At 43.5% G+C, this 12,907-nt stretch overlaps 3 protein-coding genes across 13 annotated transcripts; 2 read left to right on the top strand and 1 right to left on the bottom strand.

Annotated features, from left to right (window-relative positions):
- The first annotated feature begins 165 nt into the window (after nt 1–165).
- Nucleotides 166–3,322, top strand: LOC108113166 (CCHC-type zinc finger protein CG3800). The gene has a single exon (XM_017223681.2). It carries the CDS (start codon nt 406–408, stop codon nt 904–906), a length of 501 nt encoding a protein of 166 aa, XP_017079170.1. The 5' UTR covers nt 166–405; the 3' UTR covers nt 907–3,322.
- A 325-nt stretch (nt 3,323–3,647) lies between these two features.
- Nucleotides 3,648–5,317, top strand: LOC108112913 (uridine phosphorylase 1). The gene is made up of 4 exons (XM_017223294.2): nt 3,648–3,859; nt 3,916–4,115; nt 4,170–4,853; nt 4,976–5,317. Exons 1-4 carry the CDS (start codon nt 3,796–3,798, stop codon nt 5,162–5,164), a joined length of 1,137 nt encoding a protein of 378 aa, XP_017078783.1. The 5' UTR covers nt 3,648–3,795; the 3' UTR covers nt 5,165–5,317.
- A 28-nt stretch (nt 5,318–5,345) lies between these two features.
- LOC108112911 (receptor expression-enhancing protein 1) lies at nt 5,346–12,556 on the bottom strand. Of its 11 annotated transcripts, none has more exons than XM_017223285.1 (9): nt 12,153–12,556; nt 12,038–12,088; nt 10,369–10,441; nt 9,957–10,154; nt 9,772–9,885; nt 7,290–7,564; nt 7,079–7,205; nt 6,118–7,012; nt 5,776–5,879 (listed from the first exon to the last, which is right to left on the bottom strand). In XM_017223285.1, the coding sequence occupies exons 2-8, from the start codon at nt 12,067–12,069 to the stop codon at nt 6,119–6,121; spliced, it is 1,713 nt and encodes a 570-aa protein (XP_017078774.1). In that variant the 5' UTR covers nt 12,070–12,088; nt 12,153–12,556; the 3' UTR covers nt 5,776–5,879; nt 6,118. The 11 variants fall into 11 exon arrangements, with proteins under 11 accessions (XP_017078779.1, XP_017078773.1, XP_017078776.1 ...); XM_017223286.2 differs by having other exon boundaries at nt 6,118–7,009; XM_017223290.2 differs by lacking the exon at nt 6,118–7,012 and having other exon boundaries at nt 5,346–5,879; nt 12,153–12,553.
- Between the last annotated feature and the right edge of the window lie 351 nt (nt 12,557–12,907).

Genomic DNA, 12,907 nt, shown 5'->3' with positions numbered 1-12,907 from the left:
CAGGCACGGAAGGAGAAGTAAGGCACCACGTTACGTTGCCCACTCAGTATAACATTTCATCTCCTTGTCGACATACCCCGAACCAATGTGCACCGCGTGGAGAGGCAGTGTTGCATTTAACCGCAACCGAAGCAACTCTGACGAGTAGTCGATACCACCGCGAATTGGTACTCGCTCGCTAAGCGGCAGCCATTTTAACTTTTGGCGTCGAAAATACGGCGAGGAAATCTGAGGAAGCCGGAGATCCTGTTCGTCTGTGTGGTTTTTTCGCATCCAGCGCAAGCAGTGTGTAGTGCTCGAGGTCGTGGTTACCAGTGAGTGTGCGAGGAAGTTGAGAAGCGTTGATCAAGAAGGAATCGGAGTTGAATTTCGGAATCGTAATCTAACCAAAAGACCGAAGCAAAGATGTCGATGTCTGCCACGTGCTACAAGTGCAACCGGCCGGGTCACTTTGCCCGGGACTGCAGTCTCGGTGGCGGCGGTGGACCGGGTGGAGTTGGTGGTGGCGGCGGTGGTGGTGGCGGCGGCGGTATGCGCGGCAGCGATGGCGGCGGTATGCGTCGCAACCGCGAGAAGTGCTACAAATGCAACCAGTTCGGGCACTTTGCACGTGCCTGCCCCGAGGAGGCTGAGCGCTGCTACCGCTGCAACGGCATCGGGCACATCTCGAAGGACTGCACTCAGGCGGATAACCCGACCTGCTACCGGTGCAACAAGACCGGACACTGGGTTCGTAACTGCCCTGAAACCGTCAACGAGCGTGGCCCGGCTAATGTGTCATGCTACAAGTGCAACCGCACCGGACACATCTCCAAGAACTGCCCGGAGACTTCGAAAACTTGCTACGGATGCGGCAAGAGCGGACATCTGAGGCGCGAGTGCGACGAGAAGGGCGGACGAAACTAGGCACCACTCGCCGTCCGTAGCACCTCAAAAAAGTAATCATCGAAGGAGGAATATGAGTAATAATTCAACACACGAAGAACAACCAGAAGAAGATGAGAAAAAAAAATATGAAAAACGAAAAATCAATTTGCTACAACATTCACAAAGCCAGCCTACAGCAAGAACACCAACAACAAGCGATAACTAAAGCAGCACCCAAGTCGAGATAAACCCCTCAAAAAAAAAATGCCGAAAAAACATAAAACCCCACAACCCACATTCACCCATTAACGCAGACTATATATCTATAATCCAGAAAAATCATCCAGTAAACCATCTCTGATTCCATAAGCCGAGCCTGCAGCGCGGTGCCAACGTCCCGAGAACTGAGAGAAGAAACGAAGAGGAATTAGCTTTCCGAGGGAAAGCCACCAGAAGAATCAGTGGCCAAGGAGGTAGTAAGGCTCTACGACGAGCAGGGGTACGGAGAAGAACAAGAAGACGATAGCCAACGGCAGCTGTGCAGCCGAGAGAGCAGATGACGCCGACGTAGAGGAAGAGGACGAGGTAGAAGATGAGGAAGACACGACGACCCAATTTGTAAGATGAGACTAAACCGCAACAGCAACAACAAGAGAAATCACCAAGCAAACCACTTTACTATAATTATACCTATATGATTATGCTGCAAAAAGTGTTTGAATTTACTAATTACATTATAACGAATGGAATGAAACTATATAAGATTATATAAAGAAAAGAAAAAAACTTACCTTAAAAAATACTATATAAAGATAATGATCCTATTAGGAGTTCCACAGCCAGAAACAACCGAAAGAAAAAGCGTAAATAAAAATGATTAAAAACCAATGAAAAAGCTAAGAATCAGGCGGCGAGACGAGAAGATAAGACCATAAGTTACCACTCCACTCCATCCAGCTGCTGCCGGCGAGCCTTGGGGAATTCTACAGGATGTACGACTGCCTATCCAGTAACCAGTATCCCACCACCACCCACCCCTAAGACATCCATACCATACCATACACTCATCATCCAAGACGCCCGGCAAGATCTCTCGAGCGGGGTAGCATGCTATATTGCGCATAGCTGTGGAGCCAAAGGGGGCAGCAAACAAGAACAGAGAAGCAGACAAAGAACAAGAAGAGAACATCAACAATGGTAGACATATACGACGACTATGAAAACGGAACGCAACGCTGGAGAGGATGAGCTAAGCGGTTAAATAAGAAGAAGACAAGCAAGCAGCACTCAGAACACTCAGTGGGAAGATGAAGAAGACAACAGCACACACACCTTCAGTTCAGTTGGACGGACGGGACACAAAAGATGCGAAACCTACGTACGATGAAGAAAATGAAAATTCAAATATCACTGTGATTGTTTTTTAATTGTAAATTAAAATGCTGGAGCTGCTGATTTGAGACAAAAAAAATAATCGTTGAACATGTGTTATTATTTTAAAGGGATGGGTGGTTATATATGCTATATTTGCTGCATTTCCCTTCTAATTTTATTTTGTGTATTGGCAATATCTATATCAACACCATCAAATTAGTTGCAAAAATTAACCCCCTGCTAATTTTCACAGCATGCGCCTCTGTATGGAAGAGAGCGATCATTTGCTTTCGCACTCTCCATCTTACTCCCTCTCTCCCAACCAGTTTACCGGCAATTGCAGCTGCGAACACATGGCGCGGGCAGCTGATGGGGGCTCTCTCTTTCGCTCGTCATTGTGTGTATGCCGCTTTCTTTGCGCTCCTGCCCTGTGTGCAGTTCACTTACCACCATATATACACACACACATGCATACTTATATACATACTCACGCGCTAAGTGAATATATCGTGCTGCGAAGTACAGTCGCCGCTAATGGTGAAAACTGGCTGTGCGAAAATGGCAAAGAGAAAGAGCGACAGAGTGAACAGGGTTGGGGTGGCAACTCCAACTTCGCCGGCTGCACTTGGCAACAAGTCTGCAGTCGGCAACCGATTGAGGGTCAAGGTCAGCCTTCGCGCATCAGCTGCTGCGCATGTGTGACCACGAACAAGACGGCGGTTTCGCGAAAGCTGCGCTCCAAGTTTCTGCTTGCTGCATGTGGCAGATGTGGTAAGAGGAAGAGCGGCTTAGGATGGCAAAGCTGTTTCGGTGGTTCGTAAGCCGGTTTGGCATCTTTTTCGCGGTTCACCATATTTTACGTCGATGCGATGGCGGGGCGTATAAAATAATTGCTGCATTTACTTAGACCTGCGAGGGGCGTTCCAGATGTTCGACAGGCATTTATCACATGTTTTTGTTCATCTTTCGAAAGGAAAGGCTTAGGCTTAGTCACAAGTTTTTTTTTTAGTAACTGCTTGAACTTATGTAATGGGTAACAGTAAATTAAAAATAAACTAAACATATATTTCGCTTAACTTAATACTTTTGCATTATTTTTAGCTTCTTATAATAGAAAATAATTATTCTTTCTTAGGTGATACAGTATTAGCCAATAAACTATTAAATAAATAAGTATCTTCCGTAATATTAAAAATTCTTTAAATATAATCTATTTTTTAAATATATTTTAATATAAATTTTAATTTAATAATCTCTAAGTTAGTACTAATCTGTTATTAGCTGTTTTAAACACAATTTACAAATATTATAAAAATCGACTTACATTTTATCATTATTATTTAAATTAATAAGTTAATAGATTTTTTTATGAATTTTTTTTTTATTTAATGTAAATTTTAGTATATAAATTTGATAAAATATTTTTTTTTTTGGTATGTAATAAATTGTCATTTTTTGAAGTGTCGCTTAAAAAATTTTAACTCAAAACTGCTTCTGGAAGTACGTGCTACAAAATTTTTATTCGTAATAATAATAAAAAATATATATAAAAATATGCCGAAGGGTAATTCTAGTGACTGCACATGCCGATTGGCCAATGAGGTGGGCCAGCTAAAGGGTAACGAAGAAGGGATATCACCGGACAGTCTTTGTAATGCAGTACACATCCCATAGCTATTGTTAATGCCCAGAGCAAGACTCTCGCCAGATTGGTCCGTCATATGAAGGATGGGTGCAGAAAGGACGAGGAGTCCAAGGAGTCAACCTTGTGTGGACTGAATCCTTGCCTGAAGTGCCTGCAGCCCGACATACTTTATCACCTGGGACTCGACACGGACACCACCGACTTCCCTAAGGTGTTTGGAGATGTCCGGGTAAGTCTTAGCTGCTCTTGGGCAATAAGCTAGTACTAGCTTTCTCATTGCTAGTTCGTTTGTATGGGAGGGACACCGGGGCGGATGGAGAACTTTGCCTACTATGTGATGCAAGAGATCGGCCTCAAAATAAACGCGGCAACCAAACTACGTGACATGGCGGAGGCGGGCAAGCGATTCTCCATGTTCAAGGTGGGTCCCGTGCTCTGTGCCAGCCACGGAATGGGCTGTCCTTCCATATCCATCCTGCTGCATGAACTCATAAAGATGATGTGCCACGCTAAGTGCAAAGATCCCGTTTTCATTAGGATTGGCACCTGCGGCGGCATTGGCGTCGATCCGGGAACTGTAGTTATCTCTTCTGAGGCGGTTGATGGACGCCTGAATGCCGCCCACGAGATCCTGGTGCACGGCAACAGTGTTCAACATGCTAGCCAGCTGGACGAGGGTCTTGCTGACGAAATCAAGAACTGCCATGATCCGTGCAAAGATAATTATGAGGCCATCATCGGACGAACACTGTGTGCCCATGACTTTTACGAGGGTCAATCAAGATTGGATGGCGCCTTTTGCGAATATACCCCAGAAATGAAGAAGGCCTACCTGGAACAGCTGCAGAGCCAGGATGTGAAAAACATCGAAATGGAGAGCCTAGCCCTCGCTGCCCTCACCAGTCGGGCCAACATCAGGAGTGCAGTTGTCTGCGTGGCTATTATAAACCGCCTTAACGGGGATCAGGTAAACTTGTCTCAGGTTATAAACTAAGGTAGCGGCAAAGTATCATAATTCGATACTTATTTCCTGCATCCGGACAATGTGTTTTTGTGTATTATTAACTATTTCCTAAACCCAAAACATAGATTAAAACCCCGCATGAGATTTTGACAAAATGGGAGAAGCGACCGCAGGAGTTGGTGGCCCGCTACATACGGAAGGTTCTTTACTTTAATGGAAATGACAGTGAATCGGAGCAAACGGATGAGGGCTCAGAAGCAGGAGCTCAGGGCGGGGCAGGAGACACCCAAAAGGCGACTGCGGAGGAAGATTAAAGAGAGTTCTGGATGAAAGGAAAATGTTACCTATTCATGTCGGTAAATCCCAATAATCGAGGCTTTCCTTAATACATTAACCTAATAACAAAAGTTTTGATGTCATACTAACTTATTCCATTAATATAAATCTCAATAATTATATCTCCCAAAGATAGATATAGATAGATATCACTTATTGTTCAGTTCAATGGTATAGGTTCTTTTATTTAATGCTCAATTACAATATTAGGAATTTATGCTACAGAATTGATAGGTTTCTTCGGGTTTCATTTTTGGTTAGTAGTACAGCTGTTTGGAGAACCTTTGGGCAGAGGCTAGAAGACTCGCTTAACGCTAAACTAGTCACAAAATGAGTACCAACTGCAACCAGGGACGAGCTGCACCTGGAGCTCTAATAGAATCACAAACAAAGTACACAATGCATATGCATATATAGCTAATATTATCATAATCTGTATCGATATCCGTATTAAGTTACAATTTAAACTAAAACATGAGGTTCTGGTTCTATAGATTACTCTGTACTTCCACCATTGCCACCTTAATCAGGATATTGATGGAGGTGTGTGGCTAAAGAATCCATGCTCCACTACTTCTCCGACTTGTTGCGCGTTTTGGCCTGACCAGTGGCAATTCCACCGGCCTGTGATCTGTCCGATTTCCTGCTGCTCGACCGGGGCAAGGTGGTGCAGCTAGTGGACATGGATTTGTCCTGAAATAAATCAAGAAATAAAATTAAAGGTTAGAGACCAGACTTCACTTAGATCGTTTCAAACAACATGCTGCAAATCCTTAAATCTGTGGGTTAGTAACGCAACTGTACAAGAGGATAAATGCCATAATTGGGGGCCATGGAAGTTAAAAAGGCGGAGCTGAAATCGCCCGGCGGTGAGCGAAATATAACACTGGGATGATGAGAGCTTCGATAACGGGCTTGCGGCTGGGCTTACTTCAAATCTGTGTCTCTTTGGCCGCCAGCTGCTCATCCTCCGGCTGCTGGCTGGGATTAGCTTTGTTACGCATCACATTAGCTTTGATATGCTTGAACAGTTGGCCGATACCTGACTTGCGTTCCGCGCTGCCCGTCGATGTCTGGCTGATGGCGTCAGGTTGGGGACTCAACGAGTGCCTCTTCGGTGGCAGCGGTGGAGGTGGAGCACGTCCCTTGCCGTGACTGGCCCTGGGTCGCAAAGAGGGTGATGGTGAGGCTGATATGGAGGGCTCTGGTTCTAGTTGGACCCGGAAACTATGCTTAATCTCCTCTAAGGTAGCCCGCATCTCGCGCGGCGACATTGGACGTGGTCGTTCGGGTTGAAAAGGATCTGGTGCGGATGCAGAAGTGCTTAATACCAGCAAAAAGGGATCTATGGGTGGATGGATATATGGTTGGGCCTGTAAAGGGGTATTCGATTCAGATTTGACAGCAGATCCATTCGCGGTATGATTTTGTAGCTTCTCCTGATGTACGTCCTCGGAGGAATTTTTGGCTTCTTTTACATCCGTTTCTTCCGAAAGAAGTTTCTTGGGTTCTTCCACTAATGCATCTTCAAATTCATCCTCTTTTATAGAATTCATCTTTTCATCTTGGGAAGATAACTGTTCTTCAGCTTTACTTTCATTAATCTCTTCCTCTATCAATGGTAAGGCCTCAAAAAAGTATTCATCATCCGCATCATCCTTGTCCTCCTCCTTCACCACCTGTACCACCTCCTTATTTGGGATTCTCTCATAGCTCTCCAGAATCTTTAGTTCTTGATCCACCTGAACCGAATTCTCCCCTCGCACACTTTGAAAGTACAGCTGATTCTCAAAGTAGACCTCGTCCCTCATCTCTTTCAGCAACTGCTAACCAACACCAATCTCTAAACGGATTAAGATAGTTGCATATAAAGAGACTCAAATAAATCCTACCTCATTGCGTTTGGACTTGGCGCGACCCTTGGAAGCATTCGTCATGGAAGAGGTGCGACTGAGTCCGCTTACGGGTTCGGCACTCGAGTAACCGGAGCTAATGTCATCCTGGCTGCGAATGTTGTAGCTAAAATAATAATATATTTAATTATGATTACAAAAAATAATCATTTATGCTTCATCCGATTTCTAAATTAGTGTGGATACTTACTTGAAATCGCCCGCATTCTTAGCGGTCACATCCACCTCCGTAAAATACATTCCCGTGGAGTGGCGTGTGCCGCTTCCAGATCGACCCACAGGAGTCTGATTTCTTGGGCGCAGAATTCGGGTGCCCGTTGAAGGCGAACGCATGACAACAGCCGACGAGGCCATTGAGGACATCATGACATCGTCCAACTCGTCCTGCGTGCGATGCATATCGGGTTCGCTCAGATCACTGAGGCTATAACTCCGCTTGATCGTCTGCACCAGATTGCCACCGCCCTTCAGTGGAGCGTGATGTTTGTAAGTGGTTGGTCGTGGTAGGTGGAGTAGAGCACAAGAGTTGGCATTTCAATAATTTAATTTTAACTAAAACTAATCGAAAACTTAAGAGTAAACATAGCAATAATACATGGTTGAAAAAAATAAAACTGCAAGTGAGCGACAGGGTTAAGGTGATGACATGTGTATGTATCGCTGAGTTTTTTAAAATTCGATTGTTCGCTGAGTATCTGCTGTTGGATGCTAGCCATCTTTAATAGCCCTCCACGTCCACGTCGGGCGTAGGATCGCGCAGCTTGCGGCGCGAGCGGATCACATTGGTGGAACTGCCAGTGGCCTCCACATTGTTGTTCTTTTGGCCACGTTTGCCAGCCGTCCTGGCGGTGCCACCAGCTCGACGTGGTTGAGATTTCCGGACCGGCAAGTCCCGTATACGTGCCGCTCCGGCATCGCCGATGGGTTCATCATCGTGCTCCAGCTCCTCGGAAACCTCTCGTATGATCAGTCTCCTGGTCTCGGTCCTCGGCTCGTAGATTGTCTCCGTATAGCTCTCTATGCTGTCCAAGGAACTGGCTCTTGGCAGCCAGTTGTCGGTGCTGTCCATCATATCTTGACCCCGGTACAGCTCATCGGCCGAATGAGAGTTTTGCAGGCCACGTCCATGGACCGATGGAGCCGTGGTCAACGCATAGGTCTAGCAGTTAGCGGGTTAGTGGCATTCGAGCGGTGCAGGCAGGTGCGTTTAGTTGGGATTTGGTTTTTATTTTTGTTTGTTTTGTTGGTGGGTTAAATGCAAAGAAACATAAGTGAAGAAACGAAAAAGTTAATTAAAATAGAGGCAACGCAAAAGTCTCAAATTGAAATGAATTGCAGCTGGGTCAAATGAGGCACATACACACACGCTCAAGAATTGTCTCATGCTTGGTATCTATTTATATTTATTTGCCCTACCCTAGAGGCGATTCGGAATTGGAATTAGAATTGTGCAACTGGGCAACTGGGAAGGGGACAATGGCGCTGGCCGAGTGAAATCAGTGGAATGCAAATGTAGAAACAAGGAGTGCCTGGCAGATGTCTTCATGGGTATAATACACGCCATAAAAAGACTCTTTTAGAGGATTTATACTGGAAAGTGTACTTTTTGCTTTTGTTCTTCAAAACGAGTTTCTTTGTCTAGGAACAAAGAAGGGTAGCTTCCTTTCTGATGATTAATTCGCTATATACATCATTTGAAAAATCTTGTATAGCTTCAGAACCCTTTAAAGGCAAAACTTAAAATTTCTTAAGAAGAAACAGAGAACCTAAATCAGAAAATTACCTTGGTATTATGTGCTAAGAAACTTAAATATATGTATACATTTTTCGAGTTTCTTTTCTTATATAAGCAAATGTCTTTGTCTGCTAACAAAGGAGGCTCAAGTAGTCCAGAAAACCGATGATTAACTCGGATTCTTTGTAAACACTTAGCCAAATGGAATGTGCAACTTAACCTACATAGCAGCTTGCATTTCTTTTCGTTCCTTTAAATCTTTGACCTACATCAACGGGCATTTGTTTATCGACTGCATTAGTTAATCATTGAGCAGTCTTTGCCCTCCAGATTCCATCCAATCGTTTGCAGCCCACAAGTGTCTTGGCCCACATCTGAATTGTTTACAAACAGTTGTGAATTGCGACGGGTGTCTGGGATCTTTGGGTTTGTTCAGTTTTTGTTTTTATTACATTGCTTCAACATGTCGATTTATCTTTTAGCGTATATCACATATAGTATATATATAGTGATCTAGCCAAACAAAGAGAAACACACTATAAACTAAATCGAAACAAACACGCAAATGGCACAAAAGAGCATTCTCAATTCTAGACGTTTAAACTAAATAATAATAAAAGTAAATGTAAAGAGATGGCGAGCTGATGATGAAGGCGATGATGATTCTCTTGGCGAGGAGCTCCCTGTATTTTGCTGCGGATTCGCTGACCAGTTCGGCGATGATTAAGATGAGCACGCGAGAGTATTGTGCAAATTTTCAAATATATAGAACAGAAGATGATGTTTGTTTGCTGCAGCTCATTTTATGCAACGACGCTGGAGGCGATCGAAAATGGCCAAATAAATGTGGTTGAGCGAGTTGAATGAGTGTGCGAGATTTTGGATGTGGGTGAGTGTGTCAGTGGGGGTTGTGTGTGGTTTGTGTGGGGAGGATTACCTTGATGGCCGTCTGCATGAGGACATTGGTTGCATAGTTAACTCCCTTGGAGCCTAGTTGTAGTACCGCTGAATAGCCCCGCTCTTTAGCCTGATTCACATACTCATCGATCTCCTGCACAATAAAGAGTAGAACTTATGATGTACAGAGAGATATATATAAACACTTGAGTTTCGAGATCCCACCTGTTCGTGGCGCGTCAACATCGGATGTACGAATTTCCGGTACAGCGTCGAACTGCCCTTAGTGGCCGGTGAAAGCAGCCAGAAGACCAGGGTCACCTTCACTTCATAGTAGAATGGCAGCCAGGAGATAAATATATCCGTGAATGTTTCAATGCAGGTGAAAAATGCAAAGACAATCCAGTACATCATCCATTTCACCTAAGACAAAGAATGATTTACAATTCACAGAATCAGTAATCTGTTCCTTAATATATTTATAATTATATTGCATATTAACAATATAAAAATTCAATTTACAGCAATTTATTTTGGCGATTATTACCCAAATGAGGTCAGAAAACAATTTATTAAATATCCATTAAAAAGAAAATTATTCGAGAGACGGTTTAGCTATTTAGATATAAATACTTACATATTCCTTAACATCCTTGGTCCTGACGGCCTTGTAGGAGGCATAGGCCGGATACAGGGTGCCGCAGAACAATCTGAAAGCGGGAAACAGTAAACTCTGGACACAAGTACGCGGTGCTAGGAATATGACAATCAGCGAGCAGATGCAGGCCGTGTTGAAGGAGAGACACGGAAGAGGACAGCGCTGCAGCAGCTCTAGCATTCGGCCTAGGGCATTAAGGTTCTGAACCACTTTTGGGGTGGGTGCGGTGGCCAGTGGAACGTGCTGTTCCACTATGTAGGGCCCACCGTAATCATTGTCGGGAAAATCACTGTCCAGCGAGCTCAGAGAATCGCCCAGCTGATACAGTGGATACTGAGCTCGTTGCTGCTGTTGTTGTGGGCCGTAAATAAATTTTGGATAGACGGGGATCACATCCTCTGGCTGATCCTCGAGCGAGTAACTGCGACCGTAGACTGTGCCCGGCGGATGACGTAGGCGTCGGAGATTAGCTGGCCGCTGATAGAAGAGCGGCTGCTCCTGCTGATAAATTGGCCTCATGGCAACGGGGATGCATTTCCCGCAGCGCGGATCGCAGATCGTTCCTGGCCGCTAGAATGCCGAGCAGAGACTGCCGGCCGGGGCGTGGAGAGCGCTCTGCCATCGGAGATTCGGCGTCTAACGCTCTAGCGGGGGGTCTATTAATAAACCACATTCGGGTCTAGAGAGAAGCAGTCACGGCAATGTTTACACGGAGGAATGCGCCGTAGTTCCGAACAACAGATGTATTCAAAAAAATAATACTTAAAACTTTTAAAAATAATTATTCTAGTTTTTTTCTTATTATTTTTAATAGTTAAAAGATTTAGTTTTGAAAGATTATTAAATGCATTTCTGAATATCACATCTTAAGTTTTTCGATGTAATTTACGGATGTATCCCAATTTATATATATATATATGTATATCTATATATAATTTGAATTTTTAAATATTAAAAGCTGACACAGGACAAAATTTCAAATTGGTATTACTAGAGAAACTATTTAGTTTGATTTAAACTTAAAATTTAAACATTTAATTAAATTAGTCAAGCGATTAATGTCTGCAGAATTCAAACAAAGTGTTGCTAATAACTTGCTTGCCATTGTGCCATATTGAGCAAGCGTTAAGTTGCCAATTCGACCGCGATCTATAAATATTGACAACAATAGCCGTTGTTCGTGGAGTCACAAAGAGAGTCGCCGGGTCGCGAACAGGCTATATCCACATGTTCTGCACCCAAATCGGGTGAGACGAGAGCGTCGGCCTCGGAAACTCGGAAAGTTGCAGCTCCAAATTAGGAGTTCAATTGGGGGTTACACACGGAGACGCACACACATACACTAACGCACCAGTGAACGGTACATTGCGGCGCAACGGCGACAGCTGATTAATAAACAAACAACCTGGTAATCAACGAATCGGAGAAACCACGGAAATATAAAAAATCTGAAGCGTGACGCCCACACAATTAGGAACCAACGTAGACTTTCGTAGGTGCTTTTCTCAATTTTGAAGGCCGAGCTTGAAAAGTTCGTGTTTTTTCTACTTTTTTTGGGGGTCATCGCTGCAACGCTCTCACTCGCACTCACTCTCTGCTCGCTTACATGGGATATGAAGTTGGAGATTACTGATAGGTGATTACTCACATTATGAGCCGCGAAAACAGGCTGCTGATCATCTTGAAGGCCTTATAAGTTCTAGAGAAAAATAAAAGTACAGGGTATTACATGGACCCATTCTGTATCCTTGCTTCTTTCTCACCCTTAATTATCACCTGTGATTTCTGCGACTTTTCCGTGTTCTGTATGATTTATTATTGCAAGAATTTTAGGGCAATTTCAAAATAAACTTCATCGACTCTCGTATCACTTGAATTTATATATTTTTTTAGGTTGCTGCGATTTAAGGAATAGGACTTCGAATTTATTTGGCTACGCAATTTTTAGCACCGTGTTGCGTCGCTACTGTATAATTGCGACTCGCCAGCTCGGCTCCAACTACATGGCTTTGTGCATTTTTACTTGAAAAAGCCTACGTTTTGTGCCCAGTTTTGCGACTGCATTTGATTGCCCGCGAACAAATCGCTTTTGTTTAATTCACAGCAAACAAAAAGAAACGCTTGCAGGACAGAGACAGACGAACAACAACAAAGCAATGTGCAGAAATTTTCGTTCTCGGGCATACTAAAAAAAATACTACTCAGGAAAATACTAACAAGAAATAACAGTGATTTGGTCATACCATAAATAAAATGTTGATAATGAATTATTTCTGTTTTCTAAAGATTTTTCAGAAAAATACAATTCTATTATATTACTTACTTAATTTATATTTATTATTTACTTAATGTTGAAAAACTTTTTGATTTCCTAAACTTTCGTTCGTTGACAAACCTTTTGAAAAACTCAACAACTACAATTGTGCTTAGATATTAACAACTAAATTATATTTATTTCGGGAATTCAAGTTTTGGTTTGGCGGGTGGTGAGTTACTCAGTGGTGAGTTGACTTAAAGT

Source organism: Drosophila eugracilis, unplaced genomic scaffold (assembly GCF_018153835.1).
Source record: "Drosophila eugracilis isolate 14026-0451.02 unplaced genomic scaffold, ASM1815383v1 contig_90, whole genome shotgun sequence".
NCBI classification, from domain to species: domain Eukaryota; kingdom Metazoa; phylum Arthropoda; class Insecta; order Diptera; family Drosophilidae; genus Drosophila; species Drosophila eugracilis.
Note: the sequence above shows the minus strand (reverse complement) of the source record. Positions and strands in the feature narration are given on the sequence as shown.

Excerpts from the sequence above, each read along its gene's own strand:
- LOC108112913 (XM_017223294.2), top strand. The coding sequence starts at position 3,796 with ATGCCGAAGGGTAATTCTAGTGACTGCACATGCCGATTGGCCAATGAG. Across the intron at positions 4,116-4,169 it reads AGGTGTTTGGAGATGTCCGG|TTCGTTTGTATGGGAGGGAC; the intron begins GTAAGTCTTAGC and ends TCTCATTGCTAG. Across the intron at positions 4,854-4,975 it reads ACCGCCTTAACGGGGATCAG|ATTAAAACCCCGCATGAGAT; the intron begins GTAAACTTGTCT and ends CCCAAAACATAG.
- LOC108113166 (XM_017223681.2), top strand. The coding sequence starts at position 406 with ATGTCGATGTCTGCCACGTGCTACAAGTGCAACCGGCCGGGTCACTTT.
- LOC108112911 (XM_017223282.1), bottom strand. The coding sequence starts at position 10,908 with ATGAGGCCAATTTATCAGCAGGAGCAGCCGCTCTTCTATCAGCGGCCA. Across the intron at positions 10,155-10,368 it reads CCAAGGATGTTAAGGAATAT|GTGAAATGGATGATGTACTG; the intron begins GTAAGTATTTAT and ends TCTTTGTCTTAG. Across the intron at positions 7,013-7,078 it reads CCAAGTCCAAACGCAATGAG|CAGTTGCTGAAAGAGATGAG; the intron begins GTAGGATTTATT and ends GGTGTTGGTTAG.